We start from the raw sequence: 25,461 nt of genomic DNA on the forward strand, positions 1-25,461 counted from the left end.
TTATTCTTTAAATTGTTCTGGCCGTTAACGTTGGCTGAAAACAAAAGCGGAAACACAAATAACCCACATTTCGCTGCGCGTGCTTACTCTTTGGCAGGTGTTGATTGGACCAATGGCACGGGGTGGGCGGGGTCTGCGGCAAACGAGCTGCGGCGCTGGAGGAGAACAGCAGAAACCACCGCACGCATCTCCATCCATCTCCCCACACCTGACCCACGATTATAGGTAAGACACGCTTCCATCTAACGCTCACTCCTCTCCTGCACTGGATAACCTCTGTTTGCGGTAAATAATCTGGTTTTACGCACTTTATTTTGCAGATGAAAAGGAGCACCTGTTTTAATTTTGCATTTAAATTTAAGAAGCAGAAATACACAGGCGATTTTGTGCTTAGGATGGTACAGCCAGGTTGCAATCAACATGTGTAGGATTGTTACAGGAGGAGGGCGGGAAGGTGGGTAGGTAGGTGGGTGGTGGAGCACATAGCGACAAAGCACGTTTTCTTAAACCTGATTAGCGTTTGAACACCACCTTTGGCTCTGTGAAATGTCACGGTTTCCTATGTGGCTGTTTTTCTTGTACATTGAAAACCAGCTTGCATTGCAGTATGGTTTTTGTCCTTGAAATGCAGGCAAAGGCGCGTTTGAGTGGATGTGTGTGCGTATTAACGAGGATTGTAGTAACCCATGGTCCCATCCCATCCCCACCCATTGTACACACTACAAATGATCCTTCACAGGTTTACTCAAAGAAAATAATACATGAGGATATCGTTTACTTAGCATCAAAAGGCAGAATAGGCTTGCAAATGGGAGGCTATTCTTTGTAAAGCAAAAGTTGTGCCATTTTGACCCCTTTTCAGATGCATTCAAACAGACCATATGGTATAATCTCACTGCATAAATCCCATAGTATTTTTCATCAGGTTAATCTCTGGTGTTATGGAACCAGCTGTTTTCTTGCAGTGGCATGGAGCAGTTGTATTCACTATATCTTCATAACGTTTTAATATTATTGCTTACTAATTGGTGATGGCTATTGCAATATGTAATCATCTTTAATAGACACAGCATAATAATTGGGTGAGGGTTGTTTTCTGTCTGCATTGTCAAGAATTTTAAAGTGAGAAAGTAATAATAATAGTAGTAATCAATTATATTTTTTCTAAGACTGAAAGATTTAAAACCCTTTCTGTTGACTGCGCTACTGCAAAATCTGTAGAGATTAGTTTTATCGATGATGGGACAAAGATGAAGAAGAGGACAATGTCAGGGACTGCATGTAGGCAGGAAGAAAAGTGCATTGTCATTTGAGCATAACCACTCGGTCCAGGTAATTTTTTTGTAAAAAAATAAATAAAAAGTAGATATAATAATAAGCATATTTAACAACACAACAGCACATTTCTTCTACATAGGCCTTTTATATGGCATAGGTAGCCATCAGCAAAATCTGGCAAAGCAAACTGAGGGCATGACGAGAGGGAGGAGACTATAGAAACACTGATTTAAATGCCAGGCTCTGCCAAATGTATCGCCCTCTGGAGGACTATAAACAATGGACAAATTTTGGCGCTGATGACATTTACCTTTGTGTATTACTTGAATTTGTAAATGAAGATGAACTATTTTTGAACACGTACTTGTGTGCCCCATCAAGAGTGACTAGTTACTGTCTCTACCAAACCAACTTGAACAAAGAAATGATGCCATATTCCTGGTCAAGTTTTGTCCAGTTTCCCTCAAACTAGATTTTAGACAGACCATAGACTGTATATATAAATGGACATAGCTATCCTTCTAACTGTCGAGTTCCAAATAGGCGTGCTTCCGGCTCCATAGACTCTGACTCCAATTTCATTTTACATTGGAACATTGTAAATTGTACAAACTGTAACTGCTGCAGTCAGCCTCGAAATTTTGGTCTTAAAATGTTCATATTAACTCACTCTACATGTTCTTGGTGTTTTTATTTCACTATTGTTTCCGTAAATCAAGATATGAACAGACAAATCAGGTGCCTTCATTCCTTGAGGCTGGTCCCGCTAGAGTAACAGGTTTGATTGACAGCGTTTCTACTACCCTGCTAACCCAGAGGTGCAAGTGGGAAGGGGCGTTATCTTCAACTGTCTGGCTCCGGATTAGCTCTTTAGTTGTTATAATACTCACTTCATTTGACTGGAGCCTAGCTCTATAGGTGATGTCACACCCACTTAGTCCACTTCTTTATACAGTCTAGGACTTCGACTTAGACTTGATTCACCAGGGAAATAATTTGTACACAGTAGCTCATACATCACAATATAATATAATAACAAAGAACAAAAATATACATGTTAGTAATAAATTCAAAATAAGTAGCAATAGACTTGTGTCAAATAAGGGAAAATTATACAGTTGTATATGTACAAGTAAAGTATATATCAGGGCTATATACAAGAGGTGGGTAAAATGCAGAGATGAAACAGTGATTGACATGGTTGAGGCTTAAGTATTACATAAGGGTGAGCTGTACAGTTGTATGTACAGTTTCAGTTCTGTTTACTAAAGTTCTAGTTAATCACATCGTTAACTGCAGATTTGATCCTAGTACTTTAAGTTTCAGAGGCCATGTAATATTCTTCTCTTCTGTCTGAGAGAGCCATCACTATTTCACAACATACCCCTGACTATTCAGCTCAATTTGGATGTTATTTCAGCACATTTAAAAGGGTCCCAATCAATAAACGTTCTGAACAAACTAAGTCAGCGTATTAGACCCTGTAATTATGTTTGTTGGGACACGTGATTCGATCCTAGTGATTTTTGTTTCAATCCAATACAAAATGATACTGAAGTCATTAGGATCGTGCTGTAGTAGTTGAGTGTTAAAATGAATAGCTTTTTGGCTAAGAATTTTATTGTCGGTAGTATCAAAATATTGACATTTTCCATCAAGAGATCACAACATTTTAGTCCCATAAATGTACTCTTCATTGCCTCATCCTCTTCTCCCATTACCTGTTTACTTACACTTAGGGCTGAGTGATTTATCGAATTTGAACCGAATCAAGATCTAATCATTTCAAATGGTCAGTGATCAGCTTGGGCTATTGTAGGTGAAGTGACACTATCACTGACCGTAAATGAGCTTGAAAATGGAAAAAAAAAAATGCTGAAATGTACAGATTTGAAAAATTTGAGAATTTTGTTTTTTTTAAATAATAGACTTATACTTAATGAAGGAAATTTCCTAATTTTGAAATTAAGCTTATAATGTGATATTAGGCCTGTCACAATAACACATTTCAATATATCACTTAAGAAAATATAGATGATAGATGATGATATTGAAACTAATGTATGCCACTGAGACAATACTTCTTAATTTGAATTATCTCCAAAAAACGTGAGTCAATGAGTCTGCAGCTCATATCTTATCGTAGTACAAAAACATAACAAAAACCACCCAACTAGTACAAAGAAAAAGTACCACGGCAAATATTCACCCCCGAAAATGATTGTTCCCTCCAATAAATATTGAATGATAACTCGATATATAGTAATCATCATGATAGGTCTATGTGATAATTCTGCACTTTCCTTTCATTTTACAGCAGGTTAACTTTTTACTTCAAATAAGACGAGCCAGTTTCAGTCAGTTTCTTTTGGATTGCCATTATATTACCTTACTGCCATCAGGATAATAAAAAAAGATTGAGATGCTCATTTTTGTCAGGACATATTTCAGGTAGAATCAACAGAGAATAACTCATGGCGATACATTTTCTTGCCATATGGCCCAGCCGAACACTTGACGTCTTCACCTTTAGCACCGGTAGCTAATGCCCCTCCTTTGTCTCCATATTCTGTGTCCCTGTTTGGAGAAAGCCTCGGGTCCATTCTCTTTCACCACTGACCCAAAATACGGGCTGATCCAATTACTGTTCCGAGCTCCCACAGCGCCACCAGAACTGTTAGCGTGCAAATCCTAGTGTATGTCTCCCAAAATTCTCAAAGAAATGGGACACACTCGAGTGTGGGGGGCCTGGCAAAGAATTGAGAGCAGTCCACCATCTTGCCACGCCGAGTAGGGGGTCCTGAGAGATGACTGGATTTCGCCCAAAAGCTTATATTTGCATAAAGCCGCCTATTGTGTGCATTCAGCATTGGTTTTGTGCTTAATTGGCAAACATTTGTCATTTTCAGAATGCAGAATGTGATGTCCCTAAATGGGGCGGGACTGGGAGCCATTTTTACAGTGTTGCACATATTAAATAATTATGTTCTTTATTTCATGCAGAAATTCACAAATGTTGAACCTGAATTTTATTACTGACCACCATTATCTTGCATTTACTATATTTAATGTGCTATAACCCAGAATTCACAGATTAACCATACATCCCTGCCATTATTTATATATATATATATATATATATATAATACATATAATACTGTGGTTGTTTATTTCATTATCAGCTACTACAACTAGTGTTTCCATGATACTAAAATTTCAAACTTGATTTTGATACTAAGGAATACTTATTATGATGCCTCAATGAAGATAAAACATGCTCATTTTTAGATAGATAGATAAATACTTTATTAATCCCCAGCCAGGGAAATTCACCTGTCCATCAGCAAAACAGAGACACAACACAAATTGCACACAGGTATAAAATCACAAAGGATACAAAGTGTCGTAACGGGTGAGTGTGGCGGACCAAAGGATGCAGACTTGGGGAATATTTACAGGATTTATTGTAATAATTGGACAAATACAAACAGCGGGTGATCCGGAGGGGAGCAGGTGAGCAGGAACACAGGAAACACAAGGACCGAGGACATGAAGGGACGACAGGAAGACAGGCAGACCAGACGGGCGTAGGGCAGAGCAGGCAGGAGACATCCAGGGCCGGAACACGGAACGCAGGAACAGACAGGAATGCAGGGACGACAGGAAGGTAGAGACACGACGATGATGAAGAGAACACAACAATGATCTCGCACTGAGTCTCTCCTCCCAGCTCCCTTTATGCACAGCAGGTGTGTGATTGCACTGATGGGCTGCAGGTGTGCGCGGGAGGAGCCGAGAGTTCCGCCCAGCTTCAGGTACAGGCAGGTGAGGGAGGGGGAAGAGCACACAGGGAGGAAAACCAGGAGCGGACAGTGCGGATCATGACACAAAGATAAGAATACAAAGATAAGATAATAAAGTGCACCCAATGAACAAGAGCTGTTATACAGTCTTATAGCAGCAGGAATGGCTGATCTACTGAACCTCTCAGTTTTTAGTAACAGAATGTAATTTTCAAATACAAAATAATAGTTCTTTCTTAATGTTACCATGAGGTCTGATAATGAAGTTAAAATTGCTCAAATTTTGTTAATGTGATTCGATGCCTGCTCAAATGAGTATCTAGTTTCAATATTAGTTTTGGAATCGATTTAGTATCTGATTTTTGAAATTGTTGACTTACACCTAAGACATCTGTTTTTTGTCAAGTAAAAAGATGGCTGTAGTTAAATCACAAATAGTCAAGACATAGCTGATTCCATTTTGATTTAGACACAAGTGGCCGCTCATGTCAAAATCACCAAAATGCATTATTCAGTTCATAATCAAGTTGAAGTCTAATTTTTGTTTTCATAGTTGTGATGTATTTGTGTGTTTGTTGCTCTCTCTGCAGCTGTGTTGTAGTGCTAGTCCCGGTGCGTGTCTCTGTTAGCATGGATTAATAAAGGCCTGTTAACCTGTCTCTGCCCTCTGCACACTGCACTACGAGCACCCTGGGACTCAGGCTCGTACTGCACATTATGTTGTTTTCACAGGGATGGTAAAGCTGGTGGGATAAAGGCTGCCACTGGATGAGGACATATGGTTAGTAGTTGCTATGGGAATGTGTGTTTTAGAGCTTGGGGCGAACATCAAACACTTTACTTCTTACTCACTGGCTAGATGAGATGTGCCAATAGAGTCAGTAGGGAGGCTCAGACTTCCCTTTTCACACAGACATCCTCCAGCTTTGCCGTGGAGATCCCAAGGCATTCCCAGGCCAGCTGAGAGATATGGTCCCTCCAGCATGTCCTGGGTCTTCACCGGGGCCCCGTTCTGGTGGGACATGCCTGGAACACTTCCCCATGGTTACACCTTAGCTCACTCCTCTCGATGTGGAGGAGCAGAAAAGCGGGGTCTGCCACCCACGGAGGGGTTCTTAAGGGTGCGTTGTGAAGATTTTTTTTCAATATAAGGTTCAAATTATCTTTTAAGAGACCAATATTCACATTCTGCCCATTATCACTTATAGCCTATTAAATTATACTGAATTAAACTGCAGCAAAGATTACAGATTATTTAAATCAGTCATTGACACACAAACTTTGCAAATTTAATTATCTGGAATCTACATCAAAATTACAATTTCATAATCCTCCCATATCTTTATCTGAACTAATGCAGTTCTGCTTTACTGGTTATAGCTGGTTCTTTTAATGATACTTGCTGCTAAAATGAGTATTTTAGCTGCACACACTTTGTTAAACACATGGTTGGTGTGAAAGTAGCGCGCTGTGGTGGTTGTTTTAGTTTGAGTAAATGGCTGTAAGGTGGCCAGGGCTGATAACGCCAGTAACAAAAAGCCCAACAGTGCAGCGCTTTCTTTGAAGTTTGCGTTTCTATATTTTCTGTGATTCTTGTGATCCGCTGCTGCCTCAGAGATCGCATACTTCTGCAAAGCTTTATCCCCGAGCTAATTGTGTGATGAAGATGGGGCTTATTTCATTTCAATCACTGTTTAATTAATCTGCGCTCATCTGAATACACTCTAAGGGCTGGTAGGAATAGCCAGGCAATTTGGTAGTTCATATTCTTGAAACTGAGGTGAAAACTTGTGATTGTGAAAATGGAGGATATTTCATTTGTTCCTTTTCAGATTAGCTTGTCTGCTGCAACAACTGAAAGCCTCCACTTCATATTTAAATGTGTGGTATGTACCTGTGCTCTGACTGGTTTAAAAAGGAATTGCAATTACAACTAAACATGGTTTAGCAGTAGGGCTGTATAATTAATTGTTATTAAATCGAAATCGCAGTTTGAATGGACTCAATTAGCTAATTTTTTTTTTAAATATCAAAAATTTCTCCACAAATAGCCAAATATTCTGCATAAATCTGCCAACCCTGTGGTTTAGATCTGCATGAACATGACCTCAAATATAATTCTTGTATGTGTTCATATTTCAGTGTTTTTGTCAATTATTCAAGACACTTTTAAAACGTGAACTTTAAACGGAATTCTATTATTAAAGCATAAATAGCAAATCGTGATATTTTTCGCAACTTGTTCAACCTTGTTTCCAGTGTCTTAACCAGCATATGGCGGACACAATTCCTAATTCTCCGTATATGGACAGTGTATGTCTCCATGTGAAAGCCCTGAACCTTTAGAATTGACTCACTGAGCTGCGAAGGCTGCACCAGCACTGATTAATGATTGATTTAAGTTGTAGGATCTGGCAACCAAATAAGAATCAATGATGCATCAGATTCTGTCGGACTTGGGCACTAGTTTGTATTTATGGGACACAGTTTCCCCATTCAAAATATATATTTTATTTTAAATAGTTAATTGTCATGTCAACAGTACTATATATTTCTTCATTCTGAATGCCATAGATAACATGTGCAGGTAACAGTCCAACCTCGTATTACACCGGCATTCATAGAAACTATAAGAACTCAAAGTATAGTACAGTTGTGATTACCTCTATCTGCGTTCTGTTGAAAGTGCTAAGAGGTCAAACCGTTCTGTAGCCAATATATGCAGTTATGCAGCTACTAGAAGAAAAAGTGCTCAGAAAATGTGCCATAAAGCTGATCCACACTTGCTCATCCTGGCCACGCTGTATAAGCCTCTAACAGATAGACATACAGAAGTGCGGTGTGCTGCCAAATCACCTCAGGGCCCATCATAATCACAGATATCATTGTCCCAGGATTTCCCAGGGAGACGAGGCTGCCCTTGGTAAAAGCATAGAGCACCATGGATCAAAGTGTGTGCCGCCCTCAGCAGTTTGGACCAGCAGAGGCTAAGGGAAGCGTAGAGACTTAGCGGGGCATAGCAGGAGACTGGGAATAACTGAATAAGTGACTTTGGCTTACAAGTGTTAGAGAGGCGATGATGTAAAACCGCAGTAGCTTAGCCATGTCCCATGTGTAGAATGGGTAATCAAACGGAAATCTATAGTTTTTGGAGCTTTCCTGTACGGATGCACCGATCTGATACTGGTATCAAATATCAATGCCGATACTAAATTTGTTCAGCCAATATCCTGGTTGGGCCTGAAAATTGATGTAATAAAACTATTTACTGGTTGTAGTTGGCCCCGATATTCTTGTAATATTTGAACTTTTATTTATACAAAGCTGTTCTAGCGGTTATTTGAGAGTAAATCACAGCTACATAACACATTTGGATCAGTTTTGGCTTATTCTATTTTTGTTCAAAGGAAATAAATGCTGTTTTAAGACTCTGCACTGGTATCGCTTGATATTGGGTATCAGCAGATACTAAAGCTATAGTATTAAAATTGGTATCGGGACTGAAAAAGCTGCTTCAGTGCATTCTGACTTTCCCACATTGTTTGAAAACAGCTGTAACCTTTTTAGGGCGGACGTCTTGGAGCTGGTTATCACCACTGTCGTTATCTCTTTACAACATGTACTGCACTAAAATATAATAGTCTAGTTTTTGTGAAGCATGAAGCTTTGGATGAGCAGTTCTATTTTTAGAACAAGTCCTTGAAGGCCCCTGAGAGAGTCCTCAAAGGACACCAGGTTGGTGACCGCTGTTTTAGAATGGTTTTGATAATCATCAGTCGTAGTTTAAGAGTCTGTTTATTGTCATTGTGCTGTTGAAATTGGTATCAAGCCTTCAGCCTTTTCCTTAGTATCAAAAGTGAGTTTTAAATGTCAGTACTGTGAACAAAAATTGAAACTAAAAATGTTAAATAATAATGCATTTTATTTTCCCTTAGGAATGACTGGATTTGACATATCATTCAATGCAAGCCAACAAGAGCAGAGGGTGACCTTAGTGCAGTGCCCAGGGAACTTTCCGCAGATTTTAAGATGGGTTTCTGGTCACATTGGTCTGTAGTAGCCAAAGTTTTGGTTGTGGGAGTTGTGAAGTGGACATGTCAGTTAACAGTAATAATTCTAATAATTTTAATTCTTATTTGGATGACAATTGTGTACTGTGCCATTTAAAGTATGCATGAGCTAGAAAACAACAAAGTTGCCATCCATCCATCCATCCATCCATTTTCTTCCACTTATCCAGGGCCGGGTCGCGGGGGCAGCAGTCTAAGCAGCTACTCCCAGTCTTCCCTCACCCCGGACACGTCCTCCAGCTCCTCCGGTGGGACCCCAAGGCGTTCCCAGGCCTGCCGAGAGACATAGTCCCTCCAGCGTGTCCTGGGTTTTCCCCGGGGCCTCCTCCCAGTGGGACATGCCCAGAACACCTCCCTAGGGAGGCGTCCAGGAGGCATCCTAAGCAGATGCCCGACCCACCTCAACTGGTTCCTCTCGACGTGTAGGAGCAGCAGCTCTACTCTGAGCTCCTCCCGTGTGACCGAGCTCCTCACCCTATCCCTAAGGGTGCGCCCAGCCACCCTACGGAGGAAACCCATTTCAGCCGCTTGTATCCGCAACCTTGTCCTTTTGGTCATTACCCAGAGCTCATGACCATAGGTGAGGGTAGGAACGTAGATTGACCGGTAAATCGAGAGCTTTGCCTTTGGGCTCAGCTCCTTCTTTACCACAACTGGCCGATACAGCGACCGCATCACTGCAGACGCTGCACCGATCCGCCTGTCAATCTCACGCTCCATCCTTCCCTCACTCGTGAACAAGACCCCAAGATACTTGAACTCCTCCACTTGAGGCAGAGACTCACCACCCACCTGGAGAGGGCAAACCACCTTTTTCCGGTCGAGAACCATGGCCTCGGATTTGGAGGAGCTGATTCTCATCCCAGCAGCTTCACACTCGGCTGCAAACCACCCCAGTGCCTGCTGCAGGTCCTAGCTCGAAGAAGCCATCAGGACAACATCATCTGCAAACAGCAGAGATGAAATCCTGTGGTTCCCAAACCAGACCCCCTCTGGCCCCTGGCTGCGCCTAGAAATTCTGTCCATACATATAATGAACAGAACCGGTGACAAAGGGCAGCCCTGGCAGAGACCAACATGCACCGGGAACAGGTCTGACTTACTGCCGGCAATGCGAACACAACTCCTGCTCCAGTCATACAGGGACAGGACAACCCTTAGGAAAGAGCCCCGGACCCCATACTCCCGGAGCACCCCCCAAAGGACACCACGAGGGACACGGTCGAATGCCTTCTCCAGATCCACAAAACACATGTTGACTGGTTGGGCAAACTCTCATGAACCCTCAAGGACCCGATGGAGAGTATAGAGCTGGTCCAGTGTTCCGCGACCAGGATGAAAACCACACTGCTCCTCCTGAATCCGAGGTTCGACTATCGTTCGGATTCTCCTCTCCAGTACCCTGGAATAGACCTTTCCGGGAAGGCTGAGGAGTGTGATTCCCCTGTAATTGGAGCACACCCTCCGGTCCCCCTTCTTATTCAGAGGGACCACCACCCCGGTCTGCCATTCCACAGGTACTGTCCCCGACCGCCGCGCGATGTTGCAGAGACATGTCAGCCAAAATAGCCCACAACATCCAGAGACTTGAGGTACTCAGGACGGATCTCGTCCACCCCTGGAGCCTTGCCACCGAGGAGCTTGCCAACCACCTCAGTGACTTCAGCCAGGGTGATGGACGAGTCCGCGTCTGGGTCCCCAGTTTCTTCTTCCTCCTCGGAAGACGTGACAGTGGGATTGAGGAGATCCTCAAAGTATTCCTTCCACCTCCCGACAACATCCCCAGTCGAGGTCAGCAGCCCTCCACCCACACTGTAAACAGTGTTGGTGAAGCACTGCTTACCCCCTCCTGAGGCATCGGACGGTTTGCCAGAATCTCTTTGAGGCCGTCCGATAGTCCTCCTCCATGGCCTCCCCGAACTCCTCCCAACCCCGAGTTTTTGCCTCTGTGACTGTCCGAGCCGCGGCACGCTTGGGCTGCCGGTACTTATCAGCTGCCTCAGGAGTCCCACGAGCCAACAAGGCTCAATAGGACTCCTTCTTCTTCCCTTACTTCCGGTGTCCACCACCGGTTTCGGGGATTGCCACCACGACAAGCACCACAGACCTTACGACCCCAACTACGAGCAGCTGCATCGACAATAGAGGTGGAGAACATGGCCCACTCAGAGTCCAGGTCCTCAACCTCCCCCGGGATCAGGGAGAAGTTCTCCCGGAGGTGGGAGTTGAAGACCCCTCTGACAGAGGGCTCCGCCAGACGTTCCCAGCAGACCCTCACGATGCGCTTGGGCCTGCCAGATCTGTCCGGCTTCCTCCTCCGCCAGCGAATCCAACTCACCACCAGGTGGTGATCAGTTGACAGCTCAGCCCCTCTCTTCACCCGAGTGTCCAAGACACGCGGTCGGAGGTCAGATGACACGTCGATCATCGACCTCTGACCTACAGTGTCCTGGTGCCACGTGCACCGATGGACACCCTTGTGCTCGAACATCGTGTTTGTTATGGACAAACTATGACTAGCACAGAAGTCCAATAACAAAACACCATTTGGGTTCAGATCCCAATCACGCTCCTCCAAGTGTCACTGTCATTACCCACATGGGCATTGAAGTCCCCCAGGAGAACAACGGAGTCCCCGGTTGGTGCGCTGTCTAGTACCACTCCAAGAAGGCCGGGTACTCCACACTGCTGTTTGGCCCGTAGGCCGACACAACAGTGAGAGACCTGTCCCTGACCCGAAGGCGCAGGGACGCGACCCTCTCGTTCACCGGGGTGAACTCCAACACGCGACGGCTGAGCTGTGGGGCAATGAGCAAGCCCACACCAGCTCACCACCGCTCCCCACGGGCAACGCCAGAGAAATGGAGAGTCCAACCCCTCTCAAGGAGTTGGGTTCCAGAGCCCAAGCTGTGCATGGAGGTGAGGCCGACTATATCTAGCTGGTAACGCTCAACCTCCCGCACAAGCTCAGGCTCCTTCCCCCCCAGCGAGGTGACATTCCATGTCCCCAGAGCTAGTCTCCATGTCCGGAGATCCGGTCGTCTGCCTGCCGCCCAGATCTCTCTGCACCCGCCCCTCATAGCTCCTCTCGCAGGTGGTGGGTCCACGGGAGGACGGCCCCACGTCATTCCTTCGGGCTGGGCCTGCCCGGGCCCCATGGGGAAAGGCCCGGCCACCAGGCGCTGGCTGCCGAGCACCCACCCCAGGCCTGGCTCTAGGGTGGGGTCCCGGTAACGCCAGTCCGGGCGACGTAACTGGCTTTGTTGGATTACTCTTATTTGCCTCTGGAGTTGCATTCAAGTTAATTTTGAGTCTCCCAGCAGTGTACATGAGAATACCATTACACTATTTCTGGCTACAAACCTCAACAGGTCCTTTCTCTGTGTGACGCGATGGCCGGTCATGGCCGATTATAACTCTGAACACACGAGTGCGGATGCCCCAGAGCACACCGCCTTGTGGTGTCCGGTTTAAATGGCACACACGGATTAAGGTGCATGACGTCACCTTTTAATTGTGTAAATGTCAACTGCCCATCTTTCCTGTATGAGAATTGGGCTTACACTGAGAGATTAGAGGCCCCATTTAAAGGCCAGTCAGTTTAATTGCATGGAATTAATAAAGTTGTATGGATTAGCCTGCCGCTGCCTAAAGCCCTATCAGGTTCCGTTAGTCACGAGAGAGCGTTAGTATTTGGGTTTTCCCACATCCTCTTGAGAGTTAATACAGGCGTCATAGGAATCTTGAAACCTGACCGAATGTATTTGGAAATGGGGTGAGTCCAGTGTCTGTCTGGGTCTTTCCTCTGCACAATCCCCGAGCTGTGCAAGGGAGAGAAGTTCAGCTTCCACAGCGCAGAAGGTCAGGAACATTAGCGCTCTTTACCAGAGCAGACGGGGTTGCCAAAGCAGCCCGCCAAAGCAGCCCGCCAAAGCAGCCCGCCAAAGCAGCCCGCCAAAGCAGCCCGCCAAAGCAGCCCGCCAAAGCAGCCCGCCAAAGCAGCCCGCCAAAGCAGCCCGCCTGTTTACTGTGAGGCCCCTGCACTGCCTGCCTGCCCCTGGCAGAACCACAGCTGGAACAGAGAGGAGCAGAGCAGAGAGAACATAGATAGAAGATGGTTAAATGTGTAATGTAAAGCAGCTGTCCCAATTTTTTTATTTTAATGTAAAAATCTTGTCCCAGAACAGATATAGTACAAACAGCTTGGGGGCTGTTTTGTATTCCAATATTCGTAAAATCCAAGATTTTAGCCAGACCACAACAGGGGCCCTGAGAGATGAACATTGGGTTTTTATGATTCTGATTAAAAAGTTTTAATTTTTCTATGTATGCATTATTTCTGTACTACTGATATTTTTGGTTCGTTTTGGCTTACTTGAAAATCTGGAATTTTATAGAAGGAAACAATGGCATTTCTTTGTATTATGTTAAAACAATATTTGTTATGCACTTTGCCAATTTTACATGCACTTCCTAACTTTCCATCATGCAATTCCCAGAGCCTTCTCCCCGCGGTATCCATGCTGCATGTTTAATGTGTAGGAGCACGTATTTGCTTATCCAGGAGCCATAGGTTTGAATGCTTATCTGCTGCAGAGCTCACCTGCACTGCTGACTAGAGAAGACGTGATTCTGCTGTGCTCAGAGAGCGGCCCACTCCAGATCCCTTCTGTCAGATTACATGGGCCTAAAGACATAACGTGCCCCTCTGATGTGGCGTTCAAAGACCACTAAGAATACTGTACCCCAAGGGTGTCAAACATATTTTCATCGGGGGCCACATTAGCAAAATAGCTGCCTTCAAAGGGCCGGATGTAAAATAAATCTAACTACTAAAACTTGTTAATTAACTTTTTCTGTATTTATTACTTGTTCAAGTTACAAATATTGCATATGCATTAGACTAGATGTAAAATTGTGGCTGTATAACTGCTGATCTCCTGATAAAATGACATTTTAAAACCATCATACCTTTTAATTTACCCTGTCGAGGGCCACATGAAATAATGTGGAGGGCCACATTTGGCCCCCGGGCCTTGAGTTTGACATATGTGCTGTACCCTATAGAGTGCTTTGTAGAAACAGGAACATCTTCAGCTATTATGCATGTTGGCACATCTGTCATATTTAAAAAGTTTGAGTTTGACCTATGAAAAGTGACGATGGCATCTTAGTATAGCTTGATGCATTGATGAGGTCCTACATTTTGTTAACTATAAATAAAATAGACAAAGTGAAAGTTCACATTTTGACATCACAAGATTTTGTAGTTTGTGGAGAAAATTAGGGCAGCCTCTGTTCAAATTGTGATTTCAATTCAATTGTGATTAATCTTGCAGTCCTAGAGTGATCTTTATAATAACGTCAGGTCACCGAGAGAGGCAAACGTAGCGGTAATCTTCACTTTCATCATTGTTACACATTAAACTGCTTTGCAAAGTTTGTTCTATTACGATGTTGACTATGAGCAGACTGTCAAAAAACACCTGTTCTGGTGTGTAAACTGGATGGCCTCAAAAGCAGTGTTTGTGTAGTCTGTAGTGGAGCTTACTGCAGTGATGTGGGCACATGCCCACACGTATTAGTAGAACCACACGTATTCTGGCTGCTGCTGTTTGTTGCTGGTTGTTGTTGGGACATTGTCATCGCTGTGAGAGGCTGGGGTGCATAGAGGAGCAGCCAGCAGGTTCCAGCGCTGCCTGCCTCTGCCCCTGCCTCTGCCCCGGCTTTAAAATCACAAAGTACATTGGCTCACAGAGATGGGGAAGAATGTGTGATTAAAAGGCTCAGGAGAAGCTATGTGGAAGTATATATCACTCTGTCTGTTCAGCTCAGAACGGGAACATGTTGCTTAGCAACCACAGGATCAGCATGATGGTAAGGTGTGTATATTTCTGATCCTAAAATAGCCTATAAATACAGGTTTATTATGTTACAAGGAGTTGAAGTGGTTAAACTGACTGTATAGGAGAAATGGCATCTGGCTTAAAAGGTGTGCTGGTCTCAGGTATTTATGTGATTGCATTCACAGGACTGTTTGTTATGAACTAAAGGATTATCCATAATGTGCAAATGTGCAGCCACATGTGTTACTGACGCAAGCATTTGGTTTGTTTTAGAGCTGAAGCAGCAGTGATGGTTGGAACAGCTTAAATGTGACAACTGCATGGTGTTTCAGCAGAATAGCCTGTAAAATCAGACCAGCGTGCTTCAAGAGAGACTAAATGCATACAGTTGTTTTGTCAGTGGGCCTCACAGGGTCAACCATAATACATATTTTTGGCTGAAACTAGTTATCAAGAACCATTCAAAATGAGCTGAATCCGCACTCGTGGGTTCAGGTCATTTTTTTAAGACTGGTTTTGGATGAATATGGGGAAAGACTTTATATAATCCTACTAACAAACTGCATTGGCATCATACTGGCTCTGCAGTGCACTCTACAGCTTGACAGTACATTCTAATCTTCATTCATTAGTTCTCGGTCCAGCGCTCAACGATTAACTCATGTTTTCTCTCCTCCACTCTTCGTCCTTTTATCGTCCATCTGTCTCTTCATTCCTCTCCAAAAATCCTCTTGCCCTTCACTCTCTCACTCTCTCATTCTCTCTCTCTGACGCAATAATCTTGTGTGTGCCTTATCACTCCATCCGTCAGTCCGCCCTCTCTTCTTCCTCTCATTTCCCCAGCCCTCCTCTGTCATTGCCTCGCCCAAATATCTCTCTCCCTCCTGTCTGCCCCCCTGATTAATGCCTGGTTCCTCTGCTCTCTCCCAGTCGGCTCTGTGTGTGCCACGTGCTTCGATGTCCATCATGGTGCCCCCGCTGCTCCTCCTCCTCTCTGTCTGGTTGCCGGGCGACAGTTGCCGGGCGGCGGACATTCCCGAGGACATCACGGCGGAGTTTTCAGTCAGACTGTACCAGCGGCTGCAGGCCAGGGGTGACCAGGACAACATCATCTTTTCGCCCCTGAGCGTGGCAGTGGCCCTGGGCATGGTGGAGCTGGGAGCCCGAGGTGACACGCTGGAGGAGATCAGGCAGGCGGTGGGCTTCAGTCAGCTGGTGCCAGGTGAGATGGGGCATATGAAGCATGAAGTCATATTATTTTAGTGATACAGGATGAGGCATGTGTTTGGGTTCACAAGAATTTTAAATAAAAAAACAAAACAAAAAAAACGTGTGGTTCAATTCACAATGTTGGCTTCACAATGTTGGCCTCACAATGTTTTTCATTTTTTTAATTTAATTTTTCATTCATTGTTGCTCTGCTGTTTGAAACAACAGCTTCTCATGAGTAATTCACCAGCACTTGACCCTTTTTTGTCCAACCGACTATGCACATGTGCACAGTTCAGGGCAGGTTGACTTGAATATCATATTACAATGTGCAGCATTATTGTTTTTAACAGTAAAGCATCTTTACTTCTGATCTAAGGTGTTGGAGATTAGCAATATAATAATTAGTAGATCTAATAATACATTTCAAATTGGCCAATCTGAATTGGTCGAATAAAAAAATGTGCATTGCAGTAGCTCCACAGGCACAGAGGATTTTCGGTGCAAAGAGTCTATTGCATTACATCAATTAGTTTGTAGATTTTGGCAGAGGCGTTTTGCTCTTTTCTTTTTAAACTGGAAAGAGTCCAGTGGCTTGTGACACTAAATTGATCAATGATCATTTAATTTTGAGGATTTTTGGAGTTTCAGCAATTGATTCTGCATTATTCTTGACAATATGTGTGTGTTGTTTGTAGGAGTGGAGTTCTCTCTGCTCCAGAACCTGACCACAGCGCTGTCAGAGGACGACGCTCAGTACGTGGTGAGATTTGCCAACAGCCTGTACCTGCAGCAGGGCGTGTCCTTCAGCCCGGAGTTTGTGCACCTCATGAAGAAGTACTTCAGAGCACAGGTGGAGACTGTGGACTTCAACCAGTCTGCTGTAGTAGCCCAGCACATCAACCACTGGGTGGAGAACCACACCGAGAGTAAGGATACATATATGTGTAAAAAACATTGTGCTGATGTCCCCTCAAAGGAGGTCTGAAGCTAAATATTTTAATACAAAAAAGAAGGAAAAAACAACAATATGTATTTTAATACAAGAAAGAAGGAAAAAACAACAATGTTTCCTTTTTTACCAATGTCATGCACATCTTAAGACTATAGCCCTACACAGCGGTTTGTGATGTGATCTGAAAAACGTAACGTAAACGTTATCTTACGTCAAATCTGTTCATTTTAAAAATGTAATTTTAAAATGTAATGTGATTTTAAATACATTTTGAGCTACAATTATCATAACTTGATCCAGGTGTTCACTGTGGCTTAGGATTTTGAGCAAAGATTTGTTTTAATCTTTTAAAAATAAATGTAGAGTAAAGGCCCCGATACACTTTCACTTTTTCACTTTCAACATTTTTCCACTTGATCCACTGAGTGCTCATTGATGAATAAACTGAACTTACATATTTACATATACATATTACATATGTATTTCATTGTTATAAGTTAAAATATTTAAAATAATTTCATACTAAACTAAACTCTGTATCCCCTTGTCTCATCTCTTCAGGTAAGATCCGTGAGCTGCTCTCCCCTGACGACTTCAGCAGTTTGACCCGCCTGACCCTGGTGAACGCAGTCTACTTCAGGGGCTCCTGGAAAAACCAGTTCAGACCAGAAAACACACGCACCTTCTCCTTCAGCCGCGACGATGGCTCAGAGGTGCAGACGCTCATGATGTACCAGCAGGGGGACTTCTCCTACGGTACGCAAAAACCCCTCAAACTTGACTGTGGTAAAATAACTTTCCAGGGCTCTTTTCATCCTTGATTTTTCAGCCCATGTTTCCCGAGGTTATTTAAAATCTTAATCTTTGATCTGAAATATTCATACTGAGTTCTATTCCCGGGGAAGGCGCCACACTGTTTCAGGAATCCTCCACTTACATAAACTACTTTGGTATGCCTTTTTGGATTCTCTAGTAAGCTTTGAAAGCCACTTTGTTAACGTTATACAATATTAGTGGGGCTAGAAGTGATCTTTTTCATACGCTGTAGAACCACATTTTGGTCTGACAATTTTGTTGTGACTAGGCACTATGAACAGGATACTTTTTCTCATGAGATTTTTTGCAAGCCTTTTTACATAAATACATGCATTAAAAGTACTTTAAAAACTTGAAAAACTGAACTAGTGAATTTTAAATGATTTGCAATGGTCCAAAGTTATTCCTCACTTTCTTTATGCATTCCAAACATCCTAATTATTCACCCTGGAGTCTTGCCGTGATAGTGAAGCTAAAAACAACTAGCATGCTGACGTGTACTTTCAGGTTATTGGACAATAAAATGCTTTCTAATTGGATGCAGACAGCAGGTTTAAATTCACAATTTTTGCTCAAATTCATGGGAAAAAAATCTGGTACTGACCTCTTATGTTATGTACTTAAATAATAATAACTATAATAATAATAATAATTAACGTAGTAGGATTTTTAAAAAAGACTGGTCAAGGTTTTCTGACACTACTTCATATAATTTACATGTGCAGTTGCTGTTACATTTATTGATTTATGGGATATGGGATATTCACTGACATTTACTTTTAAGGGGGATCAGGGTTAGTTACTTTACACACCGTAATGTTATTTACCAAATATATACAAGAATCACATGCATTTTGGTCAGAACATATTTACAGAGATGCAGGTCTCATTTTATAGACAGCAGCTTTTATTGCCTTTTAAGACATTATAGTGCATTGCCTACTATTTAATAATGCAATTTCATATAGAGCCATAGGAAGTAGTTAACAGTGATAGAAGCAGTACTCAATTTTGTTACAAAAGTACAGAAACCAGAGCAAAGAAATACTTAAGCAAAGGTACCACATGATAAAGTCTATGTACTTGTTTAAAAATGTACTCAGAGTAAAAAGGAAAAGTGCTTCTCGCAGATTTGAGGTCTTATAAGGTGTCAAATGTAATCATTTTGATACAGATTCTGTTGAATTGTGTTCAGCAGAAACAACTTCCTAGCTATGAGTAATGAAAATGCCTTTTCAGCAGGTCTCAGATCATAATAATAAAAAAATACTTTTACTTTTTAGTCCAGTTCAAAAATGTAGTGAAGTAGAAAGTACACGTGTCAACTCTCAAATGTAGTGAAGTTAAGAAGAGAATTTTCTTTTTATAATAGTGCCTTTTTAATTATGAAGAAAACCAGCATTAAGGATCCCCCTCTCTTTCCCTGCTTAGCTTGAAGTTATTTCTGTATTTGTAGCATGCCTCCTCCGCCTCCTTGCGCTCAGCAGCTTGATGTGTACGCGCCGCTAGCTTCAGTGAGAGCAGAACAGGGACAGCTCCTCCGGGATCAGCCACTGTTTGCATTCGTCTTTTCAAGCAGAAACGCAGCATCGGTTCAGTCAAATGTTTGGGGGAACTCTGGCTGCTCTCTTCAGTTACCCACAGTGCATAGTAATGGAATGGTGAACTGGTACAAAGATGAGAGAGATTGTGCTTGTCAAATATAGGATTAGTTGGTGTGTTGTTGTAGATGGCGAGACACTCGGATTTAATAGATCAGTAATTATATATTCTGCTTGTTTGCATTGCGGAAGATAAAATCTTTGCTCAACTATGATTCAAAAGATCTGCAGTTTTGAGTGTAACATAAGGTCTCCTGGAAACAATAAAATATCTTGTCTCCGTGGAGTCACATTATGTATAAAACCTGCAAGCCCGTAGTTTTCTAGTTCTCTACAAATGAGGGTTCTCAAAGGTATTGATACTCGGATGGTAATAGATTCTAAAACTAGAATTAATACAGAAAAATCACAAAAATCGAACAACACTGAACATCTTCGTAACCCTAACTTTAGAAAGGTCTTGCGCTATATCAGATATATACTAATATAAGACAGCGCGGTAATTTTAAACAATTATTTTATGTTCAAAACTACTGTATATTGTTTAATAAAGAGATTTTATTGTTTAAGAACAGAAATTGGTTGTACATTTTCTTTGCACTGCTGGGGTATTTTTTTATTTTATTTTTTTATTTTTTGTGATACAATAAGTGCTAAAGTGTTTCATTCTGCTGTGTAATTATTGCAGCTCATATTTTTTAACAACATTGTACATTTAGAATAGTATTATAATTTATCATCTGTATTTTCTTCATCAATATACTGCACATTAAAATGTGTTACCGTAACAGGCCTACTTAACCACTAATTGTTATATCTTTTCACATTTATTTTGACCTGAGTATATATTTCTTTTTCATAGGTGAGTTCAGTGACGGCTCCCAGGAAGCAGGCGGAGTGTACCAGGTCCTGGAGATCCCATATGAGGGAGAGGACATGTCTATGATGATCATCCTGCCGCGACAGGAGGTGCCTCTGGCCACACTGGAGCCCATCATCAAAGGCCCCCTGCTGGAGGAGTGGGCCAACAACGTCAAACGCCAGAAGGTGGAAGTCTACCTCCCCAAGTAAGACATGCCAGACTTCAAATCTCAGTAATGCTCAGGAAAATTTCTGTTTTTTTAAATTAGAAAATGGTTTGATAACTGGTGTAGTCTTTTGGCATAATTTATTTTGTTGATGAAAGAGCTATGGTTGTCAAAAGTAGTATTGAATCTAGATACTCATTTGAGCAATATGGAAAAAGGACAAAGTTGGATCTGAACAGTTTTAGAATGGTTTTCATGTAAATCCAAACTCAAATTTAATTTCCCATTACATTTTTCCCATAGACCTTTATGAAATAAAACAAAACAAAAAAGTTAATTTAAAAGTTTGAACGGTTGCTATAGCAACTAATGGTCAAATATAATATAATATAATAATATATCATATAATTTTAAAACCTGTTTTTGAAACTCCACTGATGTGTTGTTGTAAATAACATTCTAATTAGCTAAAGTACTTCTACTTACCTTAAATTCTTATCATATCATTATTAAGCCTGCTGTGATTATTACTATATAGACTTATCGTTCAATATATGAAAGCTGGAACAATATATTTTGGGAGTCAGTATTTATGATGAGTACTTTGCACAGGTGTAGATTTTGGGTATTTTTGTTGTAATACAAAAAGATTTTAGCTGTGGAGAGGTGAATAAGTCTTTATTATTGGTACATTCTTCATTAAAAGACTAGTCTCTTTAAAAATTGTTCTCTGGGATTATCTTGCATTATTTAAATCTTAATTAGTGGCATAAAGTCACTTCAGTATGATCGTTTATCACAATATTTATATATCATGCTTCAGAATGTGTTGTTACGACAGGTCTAATTATTATCAAAAATGTTATTGAGTAGGAAACTTTTACTTAGTTTCAAAATGGAGTTCAAGGGTCAATACATGCAGGGAATTGACATAAGGGGACAAAGATGTCTGTTGTCCCAGACCACAGGGTCTTGGGGACCAGAATTGGACCCTCTTCCTATTCATTTATATTAGAGGGCGGCCTATGTGAGGCTTCTTGCTCCCAGGCCCCGACATTTCTGTTGACAGGCCTGAATGCATGTAGTAAATATGTACTATGTTTAATTTCACTCTCTAGTCCCTTAGCACATTGATGGTAAGATTTAAAGGCTGTGTAGGATTTCTCGAATATTTCATAAACCATCTGTATCCTCTGTCGTCCTCTGTTGTGGCATGGTCCTTGCGAGTGAACAACACAAATGACTTCTATATCACGGGTTAATCTCCCACCAGAAGCTTGCCATATTGTAGTGCAGTGTTATAGACGTGTATTTCATTTTCAATATTCAGCGTTATTGTACAGATTGTGTTTCATTTCAGGTTCAAAGTGGAACAGAGGACCGACCTGAAGGACGTCCTACAGGAGCTGGGAGTCAAGAACATCTTCAGCAATAATGCAGATCTCTCTGGGATGACAGGTAACACACAACTTCTAAGCAATAACACACTGGTATAAAAATCATGTTCAGAGAGCCGTATATCTGCATATCTGTGACACTCGACTGCAGTAATGTTCCCTGTGTAACCAAGGTAACTGTCTCTTGAGCTAGCACATAAGTATTGTCTCATAACTTAAAATAGAGCTTTGTGTCCGCACGGTCCGCTTTGCTAAAAGCTTTGAAGCAAGCTTTTAGCATAGGAAAATAGTAAAAAAAAAAAAATCAAATCAAGCAAAAATATACAGAGATCTTTTACTGTTTTTAGTTCTAAGGCAGGTGTTTGTAAATAACATTTTGTGCACAGTTGACTTCATAATCATTTAATGTTATAAAAAATATATATATAATTTATACAGATTTTTACATGATTGAAAATCTGTCTATTGTTCTATGTGGATTTATTCTTAAAATATTTTTATTTATATAGGGTATTCCATAGTCACAACTAATTGACTTAACTTAAAAAATTGTGTTTTTGCTGTTAGGATTTCTCCAAAGTTATGTTGAATTATCTTCTTTCATGCATATATTTTTGTCCACATGCCCACTGACAATATTTTAGTTGCATAGTTGCTTTGTCTGGCTCAGAGAATAGACTTTAGAGCAGCAAATAAACTTGGCTTATTTTTGTTGTATTTAATTTTAGACGGAAAGGACCTGTACATCAGTAAGGCAGTGCAGAAGGCCTACCTGGAGGTGACGGAGGAGGGGGCAGAAGGGGCAGCTGGCTCAGGTTTGACTTCTATTGATTGCATTCAAGTGATCCTACCTCTTTCTCTCAGCTTAACACTTGTTTTGTTCTTCTTTCAGGAATGATCGCCCTGACCCGGAATTTGGTGCTGTACCCACAAGTGATGGCGGATCATCCCTTCTTCTTTGTCATCAGAAACAGACAGACTGGTAGGCATACTTAGAAACTGTTTGCCCTATAAGCAACAATAAGAACATGTCCCCTCTTTATATTGTTGAATATGTTACCGCATGGAATAGCAATACATCTTAATCATGTTAATTAGTCAAATATGTCACAGTAAAATTACTATGCCAGTAACATTTGATATAACAAAAGCTTTTTCCATGTTTTAATTAGTTAAAAATTTAAACAATTGTCTTAGTTTAACCATTTAGCCAATGCATAGTAATTGTCAAGGGCTTGTCATTTAGTGATGTTGACTTAGTAAGTGGAACATTTGCTCTGTGTCCTCGGGTTCACCCACTGATATGTTGAAGCCGCCCCAGCAGCACTGATCAATGGGGACAAATGAATCTAGGCAAGGCAAGTTTATTTGCATAGCACAATTCGTACAAAAAGTAATTCAAAGTGCTTTACAGAATAAGAAGGACATTAAAATCACACAAATCAAAAACATAAATAATCATCATAAAATTACCATTAAAACAGAAGAGTGCAGAATAAAAACCTTTCAGTCATATGCACAGCTATACAGAACTGTTTTGAGCCTGGATTTAAACATTGTCAAAGTAGAGGCCTGTCTCATATCTTCAGGAAGACTGTTCCAGGTTTTAGCAATATAAAACTGAAACGCTGATTTCATGTTTAGTCCTGACTCTGAGGACTTGAGGGACAGGCCTCCTACTGGTGCCCAAAGTGCGAGATGGTTCATATGGCACTAACATTTCTACCTTGGTCTCTACCAATCTACCTTTTTAATTCCTGGCTTCATTTTATATTTCTCAAGCTTAAAGGGGAAATATTGACTTTGAGTAGTCCCTCATTAAAATCTTACTCAAAGTTGTCTTGAGTGCTTCACCTTGTTGTGACCTGCCCACTTCTACGTACTTGTTTGTAATTATTAGAAAACTAAATTCATACATGCAAGATTCTAAATTGTCTCATTGCTGTTTCAACATATACATGAAAATCTGCTGCTTGCTGCTGGAACTGCACTATGAAAAGGCAGATCTGCAGTTTTGAACTGTCAGCATAGCAGTTTCTATTATTAAGCTGTTTTATATCAGTATTGCATTTTATCTGCATATGTTATAATTAAATTCTAAATGCCTGGAGAAAAGCATAATATGCCTTCTTTAATAATATATTTTATTGCATAATAAAAAAAGAAAAAATGTAATCTGTCAACTGGATAAAAAGTTGTTAGAGTGAAGACGTTTCGCTGTTCATCCAAGCCACTTCTTCAGTTCTGGGGATATACATTATATAATGTATAACACAGTATCCATTATTTTCCAGGCTCCATCCTGTTTATGGGCAGGGTCATGACCCCTGAAGTGGTGGAACCCATTGAGGACTTTGATTCAATATAACTTTGCTGCGCGGTGGTCAACTCTCAACCAGATCCGATTTTCTGACATCATAAACGCTACCTATCCTCTCACAATCTTCAGCTGTGTTTTATACTCTTTCACAGATGTTCTACGGTAAATTATATATTGAAATACTAATATGTGAAGTTTTGATACTGGAAGCTTTAAACACTTGGATACAGACACGCAGAAAGTGTAAATAATCTCATTCAGCTTGTTTGTATATGAGAAAGAACACAACGGTAAACCAGGGTATCTCCAAGGTTTAAAGGATTGAGTGTGTACTGTTAAAACAAAGGTCTTAAAAGCATTTGCCTGCAAACAAATGTTTTTTTTTTTTTTTTGTTTTTTTATTAAATGATAGATCCTCCACAATTTGGCCTTAGATTCTATCATAAATAGTATTAAAATGGTCTTGAGTTTTACCTGAAAAACCATGGAGGTACTCTGCAGTTCATGCGCAGCCCTTTAAGTTTAGCAGCTTAGTAGTTACTTGCACCATCATAAAAGATGCACAAAATCTCTTCTGAACAGTATTTAATCTTTTTACTTACTACGCTGTAAACTTTGAACCTATTTTATTATTCATGTACATTTGGCAGTGTGTTCTATATATATGCTAAGTATTTATTGCTGAATAAACATTTTGTCCTTATACACCGGTCTTAGTAATTATATTTTTTACACTATAGGCTTCACTTCACTTTTGAATGAATATGCCTTATCACATATGTGGGGCTGATTGGACCCCAGCCGGGTGTCACAGGTGAGGAAAGCGTAACTAAGGTCGGTTGCTATGGAGACTGAGTGAGCATGATGTAGGGGCAGTAGGGAATTGGATGTACAGAGGAATCCTACGGGCAGCACCAGCTGTATTATACTCAATAAAACTGGAATGTTCTCCCATTAAGAATGTGTCTTTTTCTCTTCAAAATGTGAAAGATATAAGAAAAAGGACGAGCAAACCCCCCAATCAAACAAACTGTTTTGTGTCTTAAATCTTTAGTATATGGTCAGGGCAACATAGCTGCTTTTCCAACACAAAATGTAATAATTGTTGTTAAAATGCAATAGTTACACTTGTACTGTG

General features: G+C 41.3%; 1 protein-coding gene across 3 annotated transcripts; it reads left to right on the plus strand.

Annotated features, from left to right (window-relative positions):
* The first annotated feature begins 119 nt into the window (after positions 1-119).
* serpini1 (serpin peptidase inhibitor, clade I (neuroserpin), member 1) lies at positions 120-25,033 on the plus strand. Of its 3 annotated transcripts, none has more exons than XM_033977587.2 (9): positions 120-225; positions 15,928-16,219; positions 16,905-17,135; positions 17,723-17,917; positions 20,441-20,645; positions 21,967-22,064; positions 22,732-22,818; positions 22,896-22,985; positions 24,298-25,033. In XM_033977587.2, the coding sequence occupies exons 2-9, from the start codon at positions 15,955-15,957 to the stop codon at positions 24,369-24,371; spliced, it is 1,245 nt and encodes a 414-aa protein (XP_033833478.1). In that variant the 5' UTR covers positions 120-225; positions 15,928-15,954; the 3' UTR covers positions 24,372-25,033. The 3 variants fall into 3 exon arrangements, with proteins under 3 accessions (XP_033833478.1, XP_055082007.1, XP_055082008.1); XM_055226032.1 differs by having other exon boundaries at positions 126-285; positions 24,298-25,027; XM_055226033.1 differs by lacking the exon at positions 120-225 and adding an exon at positions 15,023-15,033 and having other exon boundaries at positions 24,298-25,027.
* The last annotated feature ends 428 nt before the right edge of the window (positions 25,034-25,461 follow it).

The sequence above is a fragment of the Periophthalmus magnuspinnatus genome, chromosome 13, assembly GCF_009829125.3.
Source record: "Periophthalmus magnuspinnatus isolate fPerMag1 chromosome 13, fPerMag1.2.pri, whole genome shotgun sequence".
Lineage (NCBI taxonomy): Eukaryota > Metazoa > Chordata > Actinopteri > Gobiiformes > Gobiidae > Periophthalmus > Periophthalmus magnuspinnatus.